Here is an 18623-nt window from a genome sequence, read left to right as displayed (position 1 = left end):
GATTAAGAGTTTTATATTTCATTGGTGGATGCTTAGATCAACGAATTTATGTTGAATTTAGAATCGACATCGCAATATAAAGATTTATGGCTTTTGTCATGGAATAGTTGTGGTTCTTTTTAATTCTATACAAGTTGCCAAAAGAACCTTTTAACTTGGAATAATTTGTCGATCAAATAAAGAATCAGATTTTACGATCATTTTTCATGGGTGGATTCTAGGTTCTTATTTTTATTTTTCAATAAATAAACAAATATTTTATTCTTAGTGTATAATAACTTTTCGCAAAATAAGATATGTGGTCGAATATTTTTGGCATATTAGAAAAATCGTAACATACTCAAATTTTATAAAAACTCCACGTCTCCAAGATCATTGTTTGTTATATAAGCATTGGCAGACCCAAGCTTTGTCTTGGATGGGCGAGCACCCCCTTGAAAAAAGAAATTTTAATGTATTTTTGAGATAGAACTCTAAACTGCTACTTTGAAAATTTGGTTAAACCCTTATTGACACTCCTAAAAAATAATTTCTGGGTCCGCTGCTCTCTGATCTTAGTTCATCTAAAGACAAAACTGTCATAATATTTAAATAGATTATGTCACAATTGGTTTTCACCCTCACTAGTCATTACCTCCCTTGAACCTTAATGATGAAACTAGCTACCCCCACTTCTACAACATTCTTTACTCATTTTTCTTTTAACTAATGCTTGCATATGTATAGATGCCTATTTCATATTTACTTTTATTAACTAGTCATGTTTTAAAATATTTTGACAAAGATAGACGTATTTATCATCCATATTTACTATATTATATTATTATTTATACAAGAGGACAAAAATGGACTTTTACATAAATTTTTTTGAACGGCCAACCCGAGCATTTTTGGGGCACCCACTGGACAAACGGAGTACTCCGAGAGTAACCCGAGTCCACCACCGATTCCGGGGAAAACCCGGTAACCCACCCGCCCGTAGGCACGACGGTGAAATTACCGGTAAAACCTGTTTATCCTACATAATTTTAAGAGTTTAAGTAAATATGGAGGTTGGTTCCGGTACAAACCATATTTATCCTACAAACCGTAAGAACAGATCCTAGCACTTAAAAAAGTTAAATTAGCACATACTAAAACAATACATACATAAAAGTAACACTTTTAAATTATATTAGCACATGAAAATTAATCAAGATAATTGATTTTAGCACATATGTGAAATAATTATCAGCACATTGAAAACAAAAGGAAGATACAAATAAAGAATTAATTGCTTGTTAGCATAATTATAAAGAATTCAAGATAATTGATATTATTTAGGTTATCATTTTTTCATTTCTTTATAATTGTTGGATGCTACATGTCACTTTTTGAATGGTTCTTACAGTTTGTATACAAAAATTAGTTTGTATTTGATCATACTCCCAACTTTTAAAACATACGATACAATCCTTTAAAACATATTGTTGACTTTTAAACCTGTAATTCTAATAACCGAATCGATTCACGAACACGATTCAACCAAATGTATACATCTTAGTATGGAATCCAAAGACGTAATAAAAAGTAATATACGAAGACGCGAAACGTAAATAAACTTGTTTGTATTTAATCAGACAACACTTTGTTACAGAGAATGTGTAAGAACTGTAAAATGAAGAACAAAGCGTTAGTCTATTTGGCGTAGAGGTTGTCTGCGCATGTGAGGTATAACGTTGAGGTTGCCTGCGCTATAATCCTTTATGCTAACACTTTCTAAACATAATCCAAGACATTGTTAAACAAATTTTAAGTAATACAGACACTGTATATGACCTAAGACTCAAACAGGTTACCTTCCTGGTTGTTGTCACTGAATTGGCACCAATAGACTCCCCTAGACAATACCTAGTGTTCTTCGTCTTTGATCTTCGTCTAATCACTTCCAGCTAGTCTTCCAACCACTTCCAGTGTGGATATTAAAGCATACATGAACTATTCGTTGAAACTGCAATGTTATACATGAACTATTCGTTGAAACTGCAATGTTTTCTCCATATCTTTCAAATCATAGAGTATATGATTATAGTACAAGATCATGATAACTTTAGCTGAGAAGTTCACAATTGTCATCGATTCAAAAACTCTGATAATCCTTTTTGTGACAACCCAAGATTTCAAGGTCTTTCCGTTTACCTATCATTGATCTCGCAATCCTGTTTCACAATTTGATCCATGTGGTGTCGAGTGTAGTTTGTGAATGACTAACAGTTATGTGTTATGTGTTAACAGTTATGTGTTATGTGTTAACAGTTATGGGTTATATGTTATGTTTGATGATTGTATGTATGGTGTTAATATGATTGAATGATGTATGATTAAAGATTAAATGTAAAGTTCCTTGTCATCCCTGGTCCCATCGAAACACCAGACTTTCGCCACCCATGCTCTTGACGAAACATAGGGGATTCGTCGAGCATGCCTTTCGTCATTAAGGGGCTTCGGCCCAGATTGTTTCGACCCAACTTCTTTTATATTATAAACTACTGAGATCAGTTACGTAAGAACACTTAGAACCCTAGAATCTATGCGACAACAGAAAGAACCACGAAGCATTCCTTTTCATTTGATCTCATATAAGCTTTTCGGTATCATGGTTAGTGTATAACCCTACTGTTTGATGTAATCTTGATGTGGTGATTCTGTGTGTATGGTTAGGGTTTTCATAAACATTGTAAATCTAGAACTGTTATGCTAAGAATTCGATGATTTGGATGTGTTATTGTTCATATGATGATTGATGATCTAATACGTTGATAACCATGAAACTGATAAGCAGATTTGTTTGTGAATAAAATATTATTAGCCGGATTGGAACCATATAATCAAGGCTTGTGTAATCAGTAATATTGTATTGCGATATTAAGATCTGTAGGATTATTTGTTGGGATTGAAGAATAGTTGGGGTTGTGGAACTTGTAAAGAAACCAACGTTTGATCTGTAAATCTCGTTAAAACATGTTAGCAGTTACCCTGTGATTTGGACGAAACCCTATGATGTTCTGCCACTAGGGTTGTCGACGAAACATAGGAGATTCGCCACTAGGGTTGTCGATGAAACATAGGAGTTTCGTCATAAGCAATCTTGACGAAACATAGGGGTTTCGTCAATAGGTTGTTTTGTCGTGCCTGAACAGTGGAGAGATGGATGGACTGTGAATCGTTGTTACTATAACATTATATGCTTGTGATTGTGGAATATTATCCTAGGACTCACATGAGATGTGAGTATGAGAAACGTTGTTATTGTAACATTATATGCTTGTGATTGTGGAATATTATCTTAAGACTCACATGAGATGTGGGCATGAGTAGAACTGAGTAATTGTCGTATGATAAATGGTGACCTTGTGATAGATGTAAAGTGTGTACAGATACGTGAATTACTGTCTGCAAAAGTGTGATTGATTGATTGTGAAACAGATATTGTTTGGTAACCACGATAGGGTTTAGGGTTGACCAACTGGACGGGTAATTAAAACATACCGAGCAAACCAAGGTGAGTTTATTCCTCTTGAGCATGCATCCCGGTGGTTGGGACAGTCTTTGGGTATCCCTGAGAGGGATTGGCTTTGGGTAAATCATGGGTATTCCTGCGAGGAATATGTCTTTTGGGTAAATTGAAATGTTGGATAATATACTCATCCTATCACCATTAAAGTCCCTCCGTGTTGTTTGGTTACCTGAGAGGTAACAAGGTATTAGTTGGTAGTGCTACTTAGGTTTGGCACCCTCACACCGTACCTGAGAGGACGAGTGTGAACTAATGACCTAGTCATGACCAATGCTTTGATAGGAGCATTGGAGAAAGGGCAATGTAAATCAGGAGCCGTCTTGTATTCGGGGTATTATCAACATGGGTATTATCAACATTAAATTCAATGGATTAAAGTAAACACTTGGTAACCAACGTTTTCGTAAAGCTATGAACTCACCAGCGTTGTCTGATACACTTGTTGCATGCTCGCAGGTCGTTTGGTACTTTGGATGGGAACTTGCTATCTGGATGGCTAGAGTGGTCTTGGGTCGCAGTGCTTGGCTACGCGTGTCTTGTTTACTGAATTCTTATACATTGGGTTTTGAAACATTTAAACAATGAATTGTTAATTGCTTCCACTGTCACTATTTAACTTGGATTATATTCTATGAACGTTTTATTTAATGGATGGAATTTTATTAAACATATTATGGTTAGTTCAATGTGATTGGTTGCTAGATCCTGGAACGTCACACGCCTGGCGGGGGTTACCGCATGTGGTATTTTGGGGGTGTGACACTTTTACCCTCTTCCAACACTATGACTGCTTCACTTGAGACTCGGTCATAATACCACCACCTCATACACTTTAACACATCTTTATCTTGTATCCTAAGCGGTATCTTCTATAAAATCTTTGGCTTTGGAAACTTAAGAACAGTCCATGGTTTGTTTGTCAAAGGATCAATCCTGCCATGATCTAACCATCTAGATGGACTTTGTGGTTGCAAATATTGAAACTTTGTAACACATTCAAGCTTCAATGTTCTTTCAAAATATCCAGCCAAACCATTTTCATCTCTGTTGATCAAATGTAGTTGTGAGAGTCTTCGGATATCCTATTGAGGCAAAACACACAAACACATATATAAAATTAAAGAAACTATAACAAAACTATACTCAAATTAAAGATAATAAAATTCTCATTTTTATGGTGTAATATTTTTTTAAAAAGTGTTAACTATGAAAAAAATTAATGGTCATTTAAAAACCGTGGATGAAGTTGGTTTAAAAGTCAAAAATATATTTCAAAAAATTATACCATATGTCTTAAAACTTATAATTACTTTTATATAAAATTACATTTTTGCCCTCCTTATCCTTTTTAATTTGAGTATGATATTGCTATAGTAACCGTATTCCTCGTTGCATCACGTGGGTACCATTGTAGTGTTGGGAATCCTAGGTATCTGTTTTGATTTATATTATCCAATTTTATAATAATTATAATTATAATTATAATTATAATTATAATAATAACTCGTTATTATTTAATTAAGATGCAGAAGCGTGATATAATTTAATGTCGAAAGTAGAAAAGAAATGTAACGAGGGAGAAAGAAAGACGAGCTGTTAATGGAGATGTGGTCATGTAGTGAAAACACACTTTCATTTTACCTCTCTTTTTGTGTGATTCATGGTTCTTGCGTGTTTTCTTATTTTTCTCCATCAAATTGAACAAATGTTTTTTATTTAATTCACTAATACATTGTTGTATTATTTTGCTCACCACAATAGCTAAGTTATGAAACTGTGACTACTAAATATTTTTTTTAAAGGAGAACTTCAATAGAAAACGCCGAACCCGAAAACCGGGACGGACAACAAACACAAATAACTACATATTAACAAATTTATACCAATCGGCCTAAACTAACAAACCATTTTTGGCTCTGTGTTCAAACCAAAGATAACTAAGGGCCCGAACTTCGCTGAAAATGTCTTCCACGTTGCACATCTTCCCGTTGAATCGAAGGTTGTTTCTAGCCTTCCATAAAAGCCAACAAGCGGTGATGATGATCCCATGCAGCGCCACTTTCTCCGACTTCCTTCTACCTCCGAGTAAAGGAATATCAAGTAAGTCTCTAAAAGAAAACACGAAGAAATTCCTCACACGGCACCAAAAACTAATCTTCTCCCATAACCCCAACGCCAAAGGGCAAGCCGTGAAGATGTGCGAAACTGAATCGGGGCCATCATTACAGAAACTGCAGCCACCATCTTCAATCGAAACACCCCTCCTAGCTAAGGCCTCCACGGTTGGAATTCTGTCCATATCCGCCCGCCAAGCAAAGATATTACATTTTAGCGGAACCCAATTACACCATTCCATAACATACCAGTCACTAAAGTCTTTATCTAGAACAAAATGCATTTTCACTCACCGAAAAACTATCCGAGCCACTACCAACCCATTTCCATTTGTCGGGATCACTAGACAAACTAACCGAGACCAGAGCCGACGATAATTTACCCATTCGTTCCTTTCCAAATCAGAATCAAGGTCGTGCTTCCACAGCCACAACCCCCCCCCCCCCGTCTAATCTGTCATGAACGCTACAAGTTATCACCAACTCTAAGTGAAACAGGGCCGGAAACTTATCTCTCAAAGGGACATCAAATAACCAAGGATCGAGCCAGAACAAAATATTTTCTCCATTGCCGACCACTCCTCTGAGCAAACTTCGTAAATAAACGTCTCCCACAATCGGCTTTTTAAGAACAGAGACTATACTATGCCAGACTCCACCGAGGGCCTTTTTTGTCGGCAAGAAATCCCAATCGGACCCCCCAGAATGAATAGCCTTTATAACTCTAACCCAAAGATTATCTTTTTCCGTTTTGAATCTCCAACCCCTCTTAGAAAGTAAAGCCGTGTTTACATCATTGAGGCGATGAAGACCTAAATCCCCCATCTTTTTTGGAGACGCAACCCTATCCCACGCGACCCAATGGAGTTTTTTATCCATAGAGGAACCTCCCCAAAGAAACCTTCTAATCAAACTTTCCAAATCCTCCACGACTTTCACATGGGCACGATAGAGCGAAAAGTAGTACGTAGGAAGACTCTCAAGGACGGATCGAATTAAGGTAACTCTACCACCAATGGAGAGACACGAGGCTTTCCACAAAGAAAGACGTTTCTCAAAGATGTCGTACACCGGTCTCCAGTTGTTTATCCGATTCATATTAGCCCCAACAGTAAGGCCAAGATACTTACAAGGAAAGGATTCCGCTTTACAACCGACAACCGCCGCCATCCCTTCAATATCTTCAAAGCTCATCCCAACCCCAAAAAGATTGGACTTTCCGAAGTTTATGTATAAACCCAAGCAAAGGTGAAAGCATTTCAAAATCCTAATGAAGTTTTTGATGTTATCTCTGCTCCAATCCCCAATAATGATGGCGTCGTCCGCGTAGAAGAGGTGAGAAACCGAAGGGCCATCCTCGGGAAGATCAACGCTACGAACAATACCTAACCCACACACTTTGTTAATCATACACGAAAGAGCCTCCATCACAATAACGAACAAGAAAGGAGAGATAAGATCCCCTTGACGCATTCCTTTTTGGCATTTAAATTCGAAAGTGGGAGCACCATTAACCAGAACAGATGCCCAAGCCGAAGAAATAATGCCCTTAATCCATAAGCACTATCTATTCGAAAAGCCCATTTGGCTTAGAATATCCACTACAAAATTCCAGTTTATGTTATCGTAAGCCTTTTCAAAGTCTATCTTCAGGAAAAAACCTTTTTCTTAGCTTTTTTAGACCACCTGAGAACTTCATTAACGACGAGCGGACCATCTAAGATGTACCTTCCACTTATAAAAGCCGATTGAGAGGGCGAGATGATAGAATCCAAAACCTTCTTGAGCCGATTCGCCAATAGCTTAGATATAACTTTGTTAACAATTCCCACCAAACTAATCGGGTGATAATCTTTCAAACCAAGCGGGTCTTTAACTTTCGGGATTAAAGCAATGAACGAGGAACCACAGCCCACATTAATCTTCCCAGAATCGTAAAACTCAGACAAGATATTACAAAAATCAATCTAAAGTAAAGACCAAAAATGCTTAACGAAGCGGAAGTTGATACCATCGGGGCCCGGGGCCCGACCGTCGCCACAATCAAAGACGACCTTTTTTATCTCCAGAGAAGAAAACCGAGCCTCCAACTCTAAAGCCTCTGTAGACGTAATCTTCTTTATATAATGACATGTTAAATGAGGCCGAATATCACAGTCTTCAACAAATTTCTTTTTGAAAAAACCAAATACCTCCTTTTTCACCAACGACGGTTTAGACACCCATACTCCATCTATGTTCAGACCATGTATCACATTGTTAGCTTTCCTGCTATTGATCATCAAATGAATAAACTTCGAGTTCTCATCTCCATCCTTAACCCATCTAAGCCTAGACCTTTGCTTGAAGTCTCTATTCTTCCGCTCCTCGTCTTCTTTTAAAATTTTCTTGCTCTGCGATAAAATCCACTCGTCTTCTTCAGTTAAATCTCTCACTTCCATGGCAGCCTCCATAGCTTCGAGATCAACCAAAGCAGCCGACACCTCCTCGGAACTATTTTTCAGCATCTCGTCCCTCCAGGCTTTCACTTTGACTATCATATTCCCCAATTTCCTCATTAGCAACACATCAGGAGGACCGATAGGAACGTCGGCTCCATTCAAGGCTTCCGTAACCACTTCTTCGAATCCAGGTTTACCAATCCAAGAGTCAAAAATCCTGAATGGTCTAGCCCCAAAGTTACAGGAGACGGTAGACAAAATGATCGGAGAGTGATCAGACAGAAAACATGACGCCGCCTCAACCTTAGCTTCAGGCCAGGAGTTGAAAAAAATCTAAATTGACCAAATATCTGTCGAGCTTGCTTAGCTTCCTTCCGTTGCCTGTGCAACAAGTAAACTTCCTCCCTCTCATATTGTATTCAACAAGGCTAGCATCAAAAATAAAAGGCATTAAAGTTATTCGTTGAAAAAGGAAAAAAAAAGAAAAATAGGTTAAGATAAAAAGAAGATATATAATGAATCTTTCAGAGAACAATCAACAAAACATGTGAAATATACGTTGAATTCGATGGAATAAAATTACAACAAGAAACATGAATTGCTTGAAAAAAGGGTAAAAAAGAGCTGTTTTAGCTTTTTTATATGTTTTTAATTAAAATATGTAGTTTTAGGTGATTTTATATCTAAACTTAAATGTGTAACATTACTTAGATGAGTAAATATTATTGTATTCATATTTCTCATATAAAAATCCATGTATCCTAATTTAGCCATAACAATGACACTCCTTATAAGCATAAACTAAACTATATGGTTTTTAAAAACAAATAACTAAATAGTTGAGTATAATATTTAATCAAAAACATCAAAACTAAAGAAGAAAGCAAAGATTGTAATATTAGCATTCTAACTTGAATTATAAAAAATACAAAACATGGCCACATTCTATGTTACTTATTTTTGTAAGTGAACTTTAATTTTTTTTATTAATTGTTTTATTTATATAGTGTTAATGTACAAGATTTCTTTGTATTTGTTGGTTGTATCTTTTGTTTTGTGGTTTTTAATTGGTTTAGGTAGATTGTTTCTTTGGCTTTTTTCTTTTTACATTTTAGGTCGGTGGGAGATTTAAAAGTTTAACCCATCACCGCCTGTTACTCCTTTACGCTCTCCCTCTCTCTCTCTCTCTATCTATCTACACATAGACTACGTTTCTGCCGTTTCTCCGCGATCTTCCAGTGATTTAAGGTAAATATTTTGTTTCTTTGTTGTTGTACGTTGGTTGATTGTTTTGGTATGTGTATTTTTTTTTGTTTTTCTACGATTTTGTTTGGTGGGTTTATGTCTTACTGATGTTGGCTTTCCGGCGACTGTCATCGGTATTCTGTTTGTTTGTTGTTGTATGTTGGTTGATCTTGTTGGTTTTTGTTGTTGCGTCTTTGTACGGTTTTGTTTGGTGGGTTTATGTCTTATTGGTGTTACCAGAACAGAGACATCACGATATACTTCTTCTTAACTTGGGTTTATGTCTTACTGATTTTATCGGACTGATGACGTTACGATATGCTTATTGTTAACTTTATGTGTACCAAAAAATTATTTTAGGGTTTGTTTCTTACATGATTGAGCTTTTTTGTTTACCAATTTGCTTATGATGGTTTGTTTCCTGTGTTTGCTATCATGTTGTTTTGTTGTTGTTTTTGTGTTTTATCCTTCGATCACATACTTGCATGTGTTTCAAAGTTGTTGGATTTGTGTATTGAATGTTGCTTTGTCGGTTATGATGACTCTTTAGCTGTCGGAGATTGTTTGTACTTTTCGGTTGGGTCTATGATGCTTTGGTCAGATGGTGGTTGTTGCATGTTTGTCTGTGAGGATAACTACATAGTTGTCCAAGACTGTTTGCCTTTCGCGTCTGGGGTATATTATGCTTCTATGATTGTTGTTGGATGATTGTTTATTGAAGGGTATTCGTTCAGTGTGGGTGGCTCTTCAGCCATCTGAGACTGTTTACCCTCTTTGGTTGGGTTTTTGATGCTTTGTTGAGACGATGGTTGCTGAAACATTCTGAGTTGTTGGTTATTCGGTGGGTGAGGATGACTTTGTTGTTGTACCAGACTATTTAGAATGTGTATGTGACACTATGCTTAGACACATAGAGCTTGAGGTATTAGGATCTAAGGCTGTCTGTGATTGTGTTTGTTTGCATAAAACGAATAAGTGCAGCGGAAATGTGTAGCAAACTTTGTAAACACAAACAAAGGAAAGTGTAGACTGATAAACAATTGCTTTTCATTGAGTCAAAAGATTTACATAAAAGCAAAAGATTACAGTGCAGGCTTACAATCTAAACTCCCCCTCAGCTTGATACACCAGAGTTGGCACAAGATGAAAGGATGAATTGAGGAGAAAAACTCACTCAAAATGATCAAGTGTAACAGTACAGAGTACTGTCATACTTATAGGCAAACCAAACAACTGATATGCTTCAGCTGACGTCACCATGATAGTGACATCTAACGACCTAACAAACTATAAATACTGTTCTATACAAACTACTGTTATGTAACATCTGATAATCACTAAAGTACAAAACATAAGGAAACTACTGCTTCACGTTCCACTGTTGTAGCCTTAGCACAGATGTTGAGTCTTCAGTGCTTTCTTCAAAGGTGATCAGTCTTTGAGAGGGCAGTGCTTGAGTCTTCAGCAGTACTTAGGACACAACAGTAGATAGAGCAACAGAGTTTATCTTCAGCAGTTGTTAGATAATCGTCAGAGTTTGGTTTATCAGTTGTTGTAGTTGAGCAGCACTTAACATCCATCAGCTGTTAGATAACCACTGTCAAGGGGAGAGATTAGAGTAAACTGCTGCTTATTAAGTGTCCACTGATGGGATCCGGTTTTGGCTTTACATTATCTGTTCCTCTGTTAGGGTTCAATCCCAACAATCTCCCCCGGAACAGATAATGCCAAAACCATTCCTTATTTAGGACCTTTATTACTCATCAAGAGTGCCCTAGCTTGTTCCTTAAATTCAGCTTCAAATTCTTTGGCACTCTGGTCATCTACATCCCTGCACAGTGAAAGCTCAAGGAGATCCTGCAAATCTTGAACACTAAGGCCTAGTGCTTCTTTCCTTGATATATGCTTCACCTCACCATTGGATCTGAGCAAAGTCAATACGTGGGTCTTTTGATCAGACTTCCACTTTAGTATTTTTGAATCCAATGGGTTTCTTGGGAGAGATTTATTATCTGATGAGTTGAGGGATGATGGCCTTGAAAACATATGCAGACTTTTAGACATTCTATTGAAAGCTTCTTCAATGACTCTATCTGCTGCAGCTATATCATCTGCAGTTTCTTGTTCACTAAGCTCTTGTCTTTCAACTTCTGTCTTGTCTTTTGCAGTGTTTGGAGATGCAGGTTTGTTGAGTACCTTCTTAAAAAGGTTTTGAAGCTTTGATGAGTTGTCTTCATTTAGACCCATTTTTGAGATGGTGTCCTTGAGATACTCAGCTTCCTTTTCTAAGACCTCTTCTTCAGTCAGCTGTTTGCCTTCATCTTGTTTTGACCCAAGAGTAGGACTGTCTACTGATTTTAACATTGTCTTGAGGTTTTCAATTTTCTGTTCAAGCTTCATCATCTGTTCTCTTTTCTTTGAAGCATCTGAAGCAGTTTTCTTCTTTTTCTTTAGCCTCTCATAGGCTTCATCTGTTTGCTGCCTAGACCATTTTGTTATGGCTTCAGCAGTGTCTACCTTAGCATCCACTAGCTCCTTTTTCTTTCCTTTATATTCAGCAGTGAGATCAGCAATAAGCTTTTTGTATTTACTCCAGTTTGGAGCATTTTTCTTCTTTGAAGGATCATTTTTGATTCTTTGGATCCTTTCAGCCTCATGCTTCAAAGCTACTAAAGGCCATTCCTTAAACTGTTGTTCTTCAGCAGGATAGAATTTTTCTTTCATGATGAAGGCTAGAAGTTGTTCTCTTAACTTCTTCTTTTGATCAGCCTTTTCCTTTTCTAGCTCTTGTGCAAATTCTTCCATCTGCTTAACCTTTGCAAGGTAGAACTTCAGTCTATTAGTAATGCCTTCTTCGCTTAACTTTTCTTTTTCACTGTCAACCTTAGCTTTTACTTTAGCTTGCCTTGCCTTTATCTTGAGATAATCATTAATATCTTCTGGTGCTATGTAGCCTATGAGTGAAGAGAATTTTCTTTTTGAGGGATCTTCTTCTGTATAAAATTGCCTCATCTCATTTTTAATGGCTTCAAGTTCCAGTGGATACTGTGCGGCATTTGGATCATGTATCCCTTCATTGGCAGTGATTGGCTTTCTTTTTCTGCTAAAGAGCTTAGGTTGAGATATAGGAAAGGATAGAGCAGTGGTGGATGGTTGACTAACAACTGTTGAAACAACTGGTGTCTCAACTGCTGTTGTCATTACAACTGCTGATGTGTCAGCAGATGTCTTCTGCTTTTGAGTAGGGGATGGAGGATGTGATGGTGGTGGTGACTCATCGTCAGGAATGAAAACCCTTCTCCTTTTTAATGGAGGGGAGGCTGGTGATGTATTGGGTGGATCAGTGGTTTGTGACTGTGACTGACTGACAATAGTTGAAACAACTGGTGTTTCAACCACTGTTGTCATTACAACAGATGTTGTAACATCTACTGTCTTCTGCTTTATGGCAGGAGGCAGTGGTGGTGATATGATTGTAGATGATGATATTGGTGGTTTTTGTGTTATAGACACAGATGATGATGGTGGTGGAGCAGTAGTTGTGGTGGTGTGTGTTGAAACAGTAGTTGTGTGTGTTGGAGGTGTGTGTGTTGATGAGATAGCAGCTGTTTGGCTACTGACAACAGTTTTTGTAACTACTGTTGTATCAGCTGTTGAAGTTTTTGTTTTTGGGTTTTTCTGGTTCAAAGTATATCCCATCTTCTATACCTTTCTTTTTCAGCTTGGTTTTCTCCCCCTTTTTGGCATTATCTGCCAGGGGTGTATCCATGAAGAAAATGGTAGATGGAGCTTTTTCACTCTGAGCAGTCTTTTGGATGCTAGTCTTTATAGCTTTGATATCTGCTTGAGTGTCTTTGAACCGAGATTCCACCATGTTGGTCAGCATTTGTACTTGATTTGCGTGCTGTTTAGCAGCCATTTGTTACTGGTGATCAAGCAATGGTTGGAGAATATTCCAAAGCTTATTTGCAGCAAATGCTTATGGAGCAGGTGCTTGAGCAGGAGGAGCAGAAGATTGGGCTATTTGAGCTTCTAACAGCTGCTGCACCATATCTTTTATTTCGGCAACAGAAGATTCTAGATTTTCAACTCTGGCCGTCAATTCCTTGTATCTTGAATCATCACCTGATTTAACAGGATCATCTGAATCCCTACCAGTGGTGGTTGTATCAATGTGTGACTTAGGAGCTGTTGCCCAAAAGTCATCCATTGATGCCCCTTTTTCTTGGTACTGGGGACTTCTTTCTTCGGCACTCGATAATCCTTTGATGTTACCAGCAGTTAAAGATAACTCACTGGTGGTTACCGATGTTGCCATGGAAGAAATTGCCTTCAAGGGAGTCTTAGTTATGTAACAACTGTCCAACTGAAGATCTGTTGATCCATCAGTTGTAGTTGCTGCTCCACTTGAACTACCACCGAGAGTTACTTGTAACTCAGGGGGTGTAACCTCCTCAGCTGTTGCTGGGATAGCAGAGGTAAGTGCATCAGACCCAGTCACTTGTGGAGGTATACTCTCAGTAATAGGTGATAGAGAGGAACTGGTTTTTGTCTGTGCCATATCAACTGCATGCAACAGGGGTATTATTGATTGTGGCAATATTATTGGTGAGGGTATGGGTGTTGAAAAAGACATGTCCTTGGGATCAGGACTGTGGAAGATGGATCCGAGTGGATACAGAGCTTCATAATGTGGTGTCCCTGTGCTTACAACTTGATCCTTTTGTGAGGATGCAAGAGGAGTTTGAGGCTGGGGTTGAGATCTTTCTACTAACTGCTGTGAGGAAGTAGCAGCAGTGGTTTCTGGTGACTTTTGTGCTGTCACTGGCAGTTGCTCTGGGATCTCATCTTCCAGAGTTGCCTTTGTTTTGGGTTTGGTGGGTTTTCTTTTGGTCTTTTTGGTGGTGGCAGGTGTGGGTTTCAGAGCAGTGGGTGTGCTACTCTGATCACCTGGAGCAGTGGGCTCAGCAGTGGTTTCTTGAGGGTCAGTGGCAGTTTCTAAAATCTGCTCTGCCTCTTTTGTTTTTAATTTTATTGGTGCCATCATTCTTGAAAAAGTTTCTGTTGTTAAACAGTTTATTTTGAATGAGACACCTTGTTTGGGCACTTCTGCATCTTTCTCGAAAAATTTTTGTTCAAAATAGTAACTTAGAAACCTCGGAAAGAGTAGAAATGCCTTATTATCAACATTCTTTACCAAATCATCAAATATTTCCTGGGAGTAGTTATAGTTTTCACTGTTCAAAATTGCATACCCCAGGCATTGGATTTTTGTTGGTATCTCATTGAAGGACGTTGTTTTATTTGAAACACACATGAGCAGTGTGTGGAATAAAAATCTGGGTGCAGAAGGGAAGTAACCCTTTTGTAGGGTGTCCCTGTTTGGTTGTTCTGCATAGCCCCTATTCATGAAATCCTTTACCAACTCGTCTTTTGTAAAAGAGGTTTTTCCATTTAAATCATCGAGTTTAAAGGTTTCAGAGATGGATTTTGGTGAGATTTTTACCTTCTTACCCTGTATCGAGGAGTTGATTGCGGCGATGATATCTCCTTTTCAAGGGTGGCATTTTTCCAGAACTCTCTCTGGGTGTCAAGGTAAATAGGAGCGTCTGCTGTTATCAAAGTTTTGTACTTTGATGCAGAAAGGATGTCAAGGATGGAGTCGAAGGTGTGGTTATCGGTAGGTTTTGTGAGTATACCTACATAATTGTGTGGAGCTTTGTAGCGGATCTCCGGTGTTTCAGCGGCCATTTGAGTGGCTTCTGCTGTTTTGGAGGAAGATGATGGTTTTGATTTTGTTTTCGATTTTGGTTTCGTCATTTTTGATGAAGAAGATCGAAAAAGATTTTTGGAGTTATGAGAGGGAAACTGTTATGAGAAAAGAACTTTTGGAATTCAATTCGACAGTAAAACCATGTTTTTGTGTTAGGGCAGAGTTTTATTAAGGAAAAAGGTGAATGCTGATGTGTGTGAGCGGTTATAATGATCTGACGGCTAAAAATGACCACGTGTCAAACATCTGATGAAATGGTAAAAGATGGAAGACTGTTGTTTTAACAACTACTGATGGATCAAGTATTAGTAGTTACAACAGTAATAAAATGAAACAGTGGATGTATCAGTGGATGAAACAATGATTTTAAACATCAGTGTTTTTGAAGAGCAGAGGTTGACACTTTAGCAGTGGACAGACTTTAGAGAGCAGATGTTAAAGCACAACATCATTTTAGATACAACAGTGGTAGAATAATGAAGATTTTTGTCTCAACAACTGATAGTGCAGCAGTGTTTCAACTCTTGACAAAAATGTTAGCATCTGCTTGTTCAGATGTAGAACTTGATTTTGCTTTGTGAAAGCACAGTATCTTATCTAACATCTGTTTGAGCATTTGAAATGCTATTCTTAACAAAATACATTTTAGATGTAAATTATCAAGATTAAATTACCAGCAGTTGTTTACAGGAATTTTTGTTCTAGGTTTTGCCAAGTGTCTATTATTTAGACAATGGTTTAGCATCCTAGATGATGAAGACATTTCTACATGAGCTGCTCATTTTGTGTCTAATTATCTGAACTAGAGCATGAGTATCTCAGTAGTCTAAGTCAATTTACAATCAATTTATGATCAGTGAAAACCTAACTTGAGCTCAACCTGACCTTGGTATGTACGTCATTTCCTTTTGACCAGATTTAAGGATAGTAATTTCACACAAAAATAAGGAAATTACATCCTGACCAGAGATGAGCTTTTACTATTAAAAATGAGTAAAAGAACAAAATATATTCCATAAAGGAATGAAATATATCTGGTTTTTATTTTAGAGGAAAAACACCTTAACAAAAATCAAAGGAAGTTTTGAAAATAATCAAAAGGATCCGACAATTTTCCAGTAAATTCATGATCATATCATTCTCAAGTTATTTTGACCATTGTTTGGGTCAATTTCTTGTCAATTGATTGTAAATTCCTTTTAAGCACCATCACTGAAGGTGCTATTGTTACCAGAACAATTCCTGTATTGATGAATGCACACAGTTGCACAATGACCACTGATGATCTAATTTGAACCTCAAGAGTGTTTTATGCTTATACTCTTTTGCTTTTGATTTCAAAAGTTTGAGATAGCCACACTTTAAGATTTGTTCATTTTCCTTTTTCCTTTATACCCTGTTTATTCATATGTTCAGAAATACTCACTAGGAGATTACATTTTGAACATACTTTGTCCATAATCATTTTGAAGCAATGTTTTGAGAGATCTGACCATATATGAGCATTTTTTTTACAGATCTCACATTACTTATGATTAGGACTGTCTTGACATCTTATTTTCTCAATGTGTTTTTGACAAAGTTGATTTGGTCCTTTTGAAGGTACTTAACTTGCCTTTGAGCACATGAGAGATTTTGCCTAAAGTTTTGTTTCCCCCTTTTTTGTGTCAGCAGTATTCTAGTGTTTTGGATGAACACAAGTTTTGCTGAACTGAGGTACATACTTCAGTGTTTATTGAAAACATCACAAATATAGACACAACAATTGAAATCAATCTTGTAAACATCGAACGATCCCATAATTTATCAGATATTTTACAGATCTGAAAACTATGAGTGACATGTGCATGATAACGCTTGTTGTGTGAGATTTGTGTGTCATATGACATCTTGGTTGATTTTCAGAGTATTTGAATATTCATTTAACCATGATTCACTCGTTACTCTGTTTTCAACTGAATACAACCAACCTTGGTATCAATGAATTTTGAGCTGAACTGTTATGTCAAATTGATTGTAAGATCGAACTTGACTGTCCAGGCTCTGATACCAATTGTTAGGATCTAAGGCTGTCTGTGATTGTGTTTGTTTGCATAAAACGAATAAGTGCAGCGGAAATGTGTAGCAAACTTTGTAAACACAAACAAAGGAAAGTGTAGATTGATAAACAATTGCTTTTCATTGAGTCAAAAGATTTACATAAAAGCAAAAGATTACAGTGCAGGCTTACAATCTAAACTCCCCCTAAGCCTGATACACCAGAGTTGGTTGCACAAGATGAAAGGATGAATTGAGGAGAAAAACTCACTCAAAACGATCAAGTGTAACAGTACAGAGTACTGTCATACTTATAGGCAAACCAAACAACTGATATGCTTCAGCTGACGTCACCATGATAGTGACATCTAACGACCTAACAAACTATAAATACTGTTCTATACAAACTACTGTTATGTAACATCTGATAATCACTAAAGTACAAAACATAAAGAAACTACTGCTTCACGTTCCACTGTTGTAGCCTTAGCACAGATGTTGAGTCTTCAGTGCTTTCTTCAAAGGTGATCAGTCTTTGAGAGGGCAGTGCTTGAGTCTTCAGCAGTACTTAGGACACAGCAGTAGATAGAGCAACAGAGTTTGTCTTCAGCAGTTGTTAGATAATCGTCAGAGTTTGGTTTATCAGTTGTTGTAGTTGAGCAGCACTTAACATCCATCAGCTGTTAGATAACCACTGTCAAGGGGAGAGATTAGAGTAAACTGCTGCTTATTAAGTGTCCACTGATGGGATCTGGTTTTGGCTTTACATTATCTGTTCCTCTGTTAGGGTTCAATCCCAACATGAGGTAAAAACAACAATGCATAGAATCTTTGAATTTGGTCGTTTGAAAGGACCATGGTATCCTTTGGGTATGTGATGCTCTGCTAAGACGTTATTGGTTGATATTTATGGTAACATATTCATTACAGATTTATCTTTCGTATTGTTTCATTGTTATATTCGTTTTCCTAATAAGTAAGCCATGATGATGATCAATTGTAGTAGTAGTAGTATCACCAGACTTTGTAGATCTGATCTATATCTTGGCTGGGCAATGTAGATGACAATTATGTTGTTTGGGGATTTTCTCTACACCTTTTTCAACTTCTAGTGCAGCCATGGTAGATTTGGGCAAAAGCGATTTCCGTTGCTATATGATTCTGAGCCTTTGTTCATATTATTTTCTTTTTTTTTTCTTTTTGACTTATATTTTGCATTCAATTTGTATAAAAAAATGTTTTTGGGTTGATCATATGTAGTTTGTATGCAAATTTGATTCCAAAAACATGAGTACTGTCATTGGTGGATGTTTGTAAGTAATCTTTTGATTAATTTTTGGTTATTTGGTCGATGATAGTGAGGGCAACCTCATTTGAGACTTTTTTCTTATTTGTTATTTTTGGCTCTACTGCTTTGTTTTGGGTTTCGATAAGGTAAGTGGCTTTCGTACTCTGTT

The 18623-nt window shown here is 37.2% G+C and overlaps 1 protein-coding gene across 1 annotated transcript; it reads right to left on the bottom strand.

Moving 5' to 3' along the window:
• Positions 1-5447: 5447 nt before the first annotated feature.
• On the bottom strand, positions 5448-11759 carry LOC110866520. Its single transcript, XM_022115667.1, has 5 exons — positions 11486-11759; positions 7725-8419; positions 7332-7637; positions 6264-7218; positions 5448-5938 (listed from the first exon to the last, which is right to left on the bottom strand). The coding sequence occupies exons 1-5, from the start codon at positions 11757-11759 to the stop codon at positions 5448-5450; spliced, it is 2721 nt and encodes a 906-aa protein (XP_021971359.1).
• Between the last annotated feature and the right edge of the window lie 6864 nt (positions 11760-18623).

The sequence above is a fragment of the Helianthus annuus genome, chromosome 7, assembly GCF_002127325.2.
Source record: "Helianthus annuus cultivar XRQ/B chromosome 7, HanXRQr2.0-SUNRISE, whole genome shotgun sequence".
In the NCBI taxonomy this organism is placed as follows: domain Eukaryota; kingdom Viridiplantae; phylum Streptophyta; class Magnoliopsida; order Asterales; family Asteraceae; genus Helianthus; species Helianthus annuus.
Note: the sequence above shows the minus strand (reverse complement) of the source record. Positions and strands in the feature narration are given on the sequence as shown.

Coding starts and splice junctions, on each gene's coding strand:
- LOC110866520 (XM_022115667.1), bottom strand. CDS start 11,759: ATGATGAAGCTTGAACAGAAAATTGAAAACCTCAAGACAATGTTAAAA. Junction 8,420..11,485: donor AGTTGAAAGACAAGAGCTTA/GTGAACAAGAAA, acceptor CCTGGCCTGAAG/CTAAGGTTGAGGCGGCGTCA. Junction 5,939..6,263: donor GGGAGACGTTTATTTACGAA/GTTTGCTCAGAG, acceptor ATTTTGTTCTAG/ATAAAGACTTTAGTGACTGG.